The sequence below is a fragment of the Coffea arabica genome, chromosome 8e, assembly GCF_036785885.1.
Source record: "Coffea arabica cultivar ET-39 chromosome 8e, Coffea Arabica ET-39 HiFi, whole genome shotgun sequence".
Taxonomy (NCBI): domain Eukaryota; kingdom Viridiplantae; phylum Streptophyta; class Magnoliopsida; order Gentianales; family Rubiaceae; genus Coffea; species Coffea arabica.
In genome coordinates, this window is record NC_092324.1 from 41,974,886 (window position 1) to 41,981,214 (window position 6,329).

General features: G+C 34.7%; 1 protein-coding gene and 1 long non-coding RNA gene across 3 annotated transcripts; both read right to left on the reverse strand.

The window, feature by feature from the left end:
* Positions 1-657: 657 nt before the first annotated feature.
* On the reverse strand, positions 658-1,768 carry LOC140012608 (uncharacterized). Of its 2 annotated transcripts, XR_011819792.1 has the most exons (5): positions 1,634-1,768; positions 1,213-1,426; positions 1,055-1,080; positions 839-951; positions 658-747 (listed from the first exon to the last, which is right to left on the reverse strand). It is a non-coding gene; the product is annotated as an uncharacterized lncRNA (long non-coding RNA). The 2 variants fall into 2 exon arrangements; XR_011819791.1 differs by lacking the exon at positions 1,055-1,080.
* A 2,580-nt stretch (positions 1,769-4,348) lies between these two features.
* On the reverse strand, positions 4,349-6,329 carry LOC113707395 (probable 6-phosphogluconolactonase 4, chloroplastic). Its single transcript, XM_027229704.2, has 3 exons — positions 5,898-6,329; positions 5,624-5,759; positions 4,349-5,031 (listed from the first exon to the last, which is right to left on the reverse strand). Exons 1-3 carry the CDS (start codon positions 6,059-6,061, stop codon positions 4,573-4,575), a joined length of 759 nt encoding a protein of 252 aa, XP_027085505.2. The 5' UTR covers positions 6,062-6,329; the 3' UTR covers positions 4,349-4,572.

A 6,329-nucleotide genomic window follows, 5' to 3' on the forward strand; every position in this document is an offset into this window, starting at 1 on the left:
TTCACAATATGGATTTACATGCACATTTTTTATGAAACTTGCTTTTAATTGGCAAATAGTATGTAAATTATTATAAAATGTCATTTTATGATAATCATAATTTTTATAGGTGAATGGAATAGGTGCAAGATCTTGATACTGTACTACAACACAAATTTGGGGATAAGTACAAGTTTCAGGCATCGTCATTTGAATTTGACGAATCTCCTAACATTCCTAAACAACCGAATGGGTAACTTTCATTAATGACGTTTTAAAGCCTAAAAAACCGTGTGCTGAGTATTGTATAACATGAGTATTTGAGTTGCTTTTCGAGTTCTGCTCATCAAGTAAGCCAGTCCAATTTGAAGTAAACAGCAAAATCTACATGCACAAGACATTTGATATGAAATTGGTATTTCAAAATAGGAGAAAACGGCTCATTTTGAGCATCAGAATGAATCTAACTTTTAATAATTGATACTTACGCATCAAAATTAAGCTAGCAGGACACTAGATATAGCTATCTAAGCATGACAAGATTACATGGCCAAGAACTGAATTTAGAGCACAAAGACTTTGGCTTCAGAAATCTGAAGCAATCAAAAGGCTAGTAACTTGATTTGAGAATTTGATCACCAGCATCAAGGGCTCTGATATCACTATCAAAAGCTTCAGTTTGGATTGACATTTCTGGTTTACAAACCCAAGAGCACTTGGATGCTAACAATATCTGAAATTTGATCACCAAACTTTTTTCCAAGCAAGCTGAAATTATTCACATTAAAACAAGTAAACACCAGAAATTGCAAACTAAGGAGATTATGTTCAGATTTACAATCAAAACGCATTAAACTACCTTCGAAGAAACTTAAATCATCCTAAAAGCTTTGAGCAAAGACGTGCAAAAACATTTGTACTCTCTCAAGATTAAAATTCCTTAATGGTCTTGGCTGAAATCTGGTTCATTCACTACAAAACCATCACAAGATTTGTATTAAAAAAAGGCCACAACAACACATAATCATAGCAAATAAATAACATAAAACTTAGGCGTGAAGAAGGAAAAATGTACCTGAATACTTTTCATCTCCTAACAAGCTAGTGTTTTGTACATGACTTTGGATTAATGAAGGATTGCATGCCCACATTAATGCCTATACAAATGCAAATAGAGCACCATTATATTTCATGCCTTCACACAAAAATAAATAAAAGCAAGCTATACATTACCTGACCAGGAGGAATGATCTGAAACCAATTACTATCCATTAATTCCTTATTGCATCCATGCTGTGAATCTGATTGCAATAGGCCATCGGATGATCCTATCAGATTCAAATTTACATTCTCAACATTATTGGGTGCCCCAACATGATCATAATTGTGAGTTTCATATGCATCTGTGCACACTTTAGTACATTTTCGTCTATCATGTCCAAATGACCTGCGGGAAAAAAATTGCCAAGCACAATCCATAAACAATAAGATTGAATTTATAAAGGCGTATATGAAGTGTACATATATAACTAACATTTTTGGCCTTCTAACATAAAGCCAATGAGTGGATGAAATTTAGCATTGCTCATTCATATCTGGTTTTGCAAAGCTATTCTAACCGTAGAATAAGTCAATTTTAAGAGTAGGTGATTACTTGCAATTTTTGCATCGTCTTCGCTTTCGCTTGTGAGTGGACTGTTTTGCCTTTTGTCCCTTTGTAGCAACAACAATTGGACCAAGAGAAAGTATGGACCAAAGTGGAAACCTTTGTCTGGGAATTCAATCGTATCGTTGGAATTGAGAACTAAATAAGAAGAAGACAGATGACTTTAAAGAGATAGGTGATACCCGAAAGTGTTTCAGGAACCCAAAACCGTTTTTAGCAACCCAAAATCATTTTTAGAAACTCGGTGATTTTTTCACTTAAATATGTAAATTTTTTACTTTTAGTATTAGTAAGTTTAGTTTAAACATAAGTAAATTTTGTCAAATAATAAGTAAATTAAATTACTCAAAGTGTAAATTTCTATTTCTGACTAAAACTTATCTTTCAGGCATATACTTACTAGTTTGAATTAAAAACTTACTTATCTTCTCGACTTGGCAACCCGTTTCTTTTCTAGGTATTTTATGATTAGAACTCCATTCTCTCTATATTACAAACCATCATCAAACTAATTGAAAACCTCAATTCTCATATAAACCATTCATCTGAATTTTGTTCCAATCAACCCATTCAACAGATTTATGTTCCAGTCTAATCGTTATGATATAGCAATGGCATTAACAAGCTATTTTGACTCTCCCGGTAAGGGTTTACGTATTAGTAATTTTTTAGGAGGAAGATGAGTTATTCCCATGTCCAAAATATCGAAACAACCAGCATAATCTAATCCTTAGTTCAATGAAAGTCACAAATTTGCGGGTAGGTAGATTAGATTATGTTGAATGCCTTTGGCTCTTTACAATGAAATTCAAAATTTTTTCTCATGACAGAGCAAAGACGGTGATATAATTGATTGTGTCTATATGTATCAACAACCAGCATTTGACAATCCTTTGCTCAAAGACCACTGGATTCCGCAGGTTTGCCCCATGCAATACCATTCAAAAGAAAAATAAACAAAAAATGCAAAAATATGAAGTATGTATAACACCATAATTGATTGATGGTCGGAAACTGTTCTATGAATTTTCTCTCCTTTCCTGACTGAAGAAGAGGGAAGATGTGATTCTACAAAATCTACATGTATCATAGGATGGTAATAAGAATTGCTTCTGCAACACAGATTTACAAGAGTAATAATGGCCAAATTTCCGTGGCATTGCAGACGTTACAATGGAGTAAAAAATTCAAGAGGCTGATAATAAATTTCCATAGAAACAACAGATTCGCAACAATGATTCTAGATCAGTTCAGTTCAATAACATATGCTCCATCAAGCGTATCAACTTAGAATTCCAAAACGGGAGAAACCTCTCTTGCCTGAAGAATTCAAGTTATAAAGCTCATGTTGAGTTACTAATATATTAGTAATTCTCACCCGCACAGAGTAGCAATCACAACATACAAATTTCTCTTTGACATTTCACCAAACATCTTATATGCATTCACAAATTAATCACATTTAACTTAAACGTCTGGTCTCAAGTCCTTTCCTAGATGTTTCACATGGCTATTAAACATATTTTACCCGTAGACAATCAAAACTACAACCATTTCCTAGATGTTTCAACGGACATTTTCGGCCCCAAAATTGCAATAAAATCTTCAAATTCTCAGCCTTGATTTCCCAAGAAAATCTTGACAAACAAAACAAATGAAATATAAATAAATTACAGCAATATAATCAAACGATTTCAAGAGAACATGATGATCTAACCTCGTCACTGCTATTTTTCATATGCTCTTTGGCTGGCTACCACCGTCGCTAACCCTTTTGTTGTGTTTGCATATGGCAGCACTCAAACCCAACCGAACGATGAGAAAGGATAGAAGCAAAGTGTGAACTAAAGATGAAAATTTTGAAGTGAGAAGATTTATTCAATTGTAACAAAGAGAAAGTGTGGATCAAAGTGGAAACCTTTGCTTGGGAATTCAATCGTATCATTGGAACTGGGAACTGAATAAGAAGAAGGTAGATAACTTTAAAGAGAAAGGTGATACCCAAAACCGTTTTCAGGAACCCAAAACCGTTTTTTTACTTAAATATGTACATTTTTTACTTTCAGTATTGGTAAGTTTAATTTAAACATAAGTAAATTTTGTCAAATAATAAGTAAATTAAATTACTCAAAGTGTAAATTTCTATTTCTGACTAAATCTTATCTTTCAGGCATATACTTACTAGTTTTAATTAAAAACTTACTAAAGTTAATATTAATTATTTTAATATAATATTTAAAAAGTCACTAAAAGATTTGATCTGTCACTAAAGGTAATAGAAACCTATAATAGCAGGTTTCCCTAATATCGTTACCATAACTATAGGCATTGTAGCACTGTCCGTGAATAAATCGCCTGCAGTGCCATTTTTAAGTGTGATATGTAATTTTCTTGATTTCGTTTTCCTATTTTTGTGTTTTTACTTCAAATAGAAATTCACAACAAGCAGACATTTAGATAATTACGTAGAAGACACATTGTTTTAGAGTCACATAAAAGGCAAACCAATATTACGCCAATGATCTGTTATCCTTCGTGTGAAATGCGCAGTTCATTCTTTTCCCATCACTTAGCACATCGAGAAAACCGCAAATATGTCCAAAGTGTACAAGTAAACAAAATCATACTATCATCAGCAAGCATGAAAAACTTCCCAAGAAACTTTGTCATAAGATCTCACCTTTAACGCAGGAAAAACATAGATAGCGTTTGAAGCCGTAGAGTCTTATCTTATTAAGAATTGCACTGCAGAAATAGGGATAATCCCAAAAGTCGTTGTAGCCTATGATAGACCAGAATCAATACTAGATTACTGGATACAATTATTAAAGAAAAATGATGGACGGCATAAATGGCAGTAGAACCATAATTAATATTACATAATGCTTTGAAGTAAAAGATGGGTGAAGGATGCGCCAGCTGATGCTTCAAAGTTGTGAAGCAGCATCATTGTCCAAAAACCAGGTGAGAAGCCCCTGTGCAGAAACTTCAGAAGCGGGCAAATCTGAGTCGGGATTCTCCAGGACGTCTTTCACTGCACCGGCTAAATCAGCCCCAGTTACCACCATTGCAATCTCTGACGAAGAGTTGATCACTGGGAAGGTTAAAGTGATTCTTGGTGGAGGTGGCTTTGGGGAGTCTGTAATATAGGTTACCCAGCGCTTCTTCTCGTATCGCTGAGGACGATTAGGGAATAGAGAAGCCACATGGCCGTCCGGTCCCATGCCGACGAGCATGAGATCGAAACTGGGGAAACCGCTAGCATTTGACAATGGTAGGATCCTTCTGTCGACCAAATCCCGGAGACCAGCCTCGTAATCTTCTGCTGCACCCTCAGGTGACAGCTTGTCGTTGATGGCATAAATTTGATTATTTGGAATGGTTACCTGAATTAATACATGAAGATATGCGGAAACGAAAAAACAACGGAAGAATAGTGTCAATGTTGTCATATGAAGATATGAATGTTATGGACCTAATTTTCAAAGCTTAGAAACTACTCTTAACCAATAATTCCTGAGTCTATATATGGTAATTGTATATCCTTACCCTATAGTATAGGGTATTTCTAGCCCTAATTTTCAGACACTTTACAGAATCTTTAAAATCCAAGCGATATAAGTAAAGATTGATATAAAGTTTTATATACATATTTGTAACATTCAAATTTAACGTGCTTGTGATACTACTAAGATTGATGGTAAACATAACTACCTTAACATTTGATATTATTTAGTATCAGTTGCAAATTAAGGAATTAGAAATTCTGAATTCAAATTTCTCTGCCCCTCATTTCTTAAGTTCCATTCCTCTTCTACTGAAAAAAAAAATTTAAAAGAAAAAGGTTCTTCTGTACCATTTAGTACTAGATAAAAAAAATAGATTTTTTGGTATCCTTTGCAAAAATAATGACTAATTAACTTGCTTTTCAAAATTACTATGCATGTATATTGAGGAGGAAATTTAATAAGATGTTACGTATTTAAGAAGTCCATCCCAGGCAAGTCTGTAATTGCTATCCTTGCTGTCCAGAGGAACCACCCTCTCATCCAACCAAAATATGCTCCATTTTGGCCAATCCACTGATTCCTTGTAAGGGGCCCGAGTTAGATACCTGTTGTATTGATACTAAAAATAATCAGGCAATCAATATGTAAAAACTGTACTCTATTAAACACGAAAGAAGGTAACATTAATTTCTTGCTTGCATGCTTTGACAGATTTGAATGATTCTTTCGTACGGTTGATTTACCTCATAGTATCGATGAGGCTGCCTCCTGAGAGGACCACATTGAAAGAACCTTTTTCTTTGATAAATCTTTCGGAGAGATCGGCAATGTATCTGGCCAGGGCCACTGCGACACCATCCTCGGTGTCGAATTTTAGGACGGTCCTGTTTCCGATTTCACAAGCCATCTCTGCTGCCCTTGATCCGAGACTTTTAGTAGTTTTAGCTTTGCTGAAAAGTGGATTAGGCTAGCAACTTGCTGCTCATTGTAGAGATTCGAGCGGGACGGGATGTACTTATAACAGCAAAATTTTTGGATGACCAGCCTAAATTTTTCCACATGGGAAATGAAGGAAAGAAAGCTCGGCAAGTAAAGAGTTATCAGTAGCAGCCATTATTTGACTTAGATTTTTCTACATGGAAAAGTGTAGGAGAGAAATCTTTGCAATTAGATAG

Excerpts from the sequence above, each read along its gene's own strand:
- LOC113707395 (XM_027229704.2), bottom strand. The coding sequence starts at position 6,061 with ATGGCTTGTGAAATCGGAAACAGGACCGTCCTAAAATTCGACACCGAG. Across the intron at positions 5,760-5,897 it reads AGCCTCATCGATACTATGAG|GTATCTAACTCGGGCCCCTT; the intron begins GTAAATCAACCG and ends TCAATACAACAG. Across the intron at positions 5,032-5,623 it reads GGGATGGACTTCTTAAATAC|GTAACCATTCCAAATAATCA; the intron begins GTAACATCTTAT and ends GTATTAATTCAG.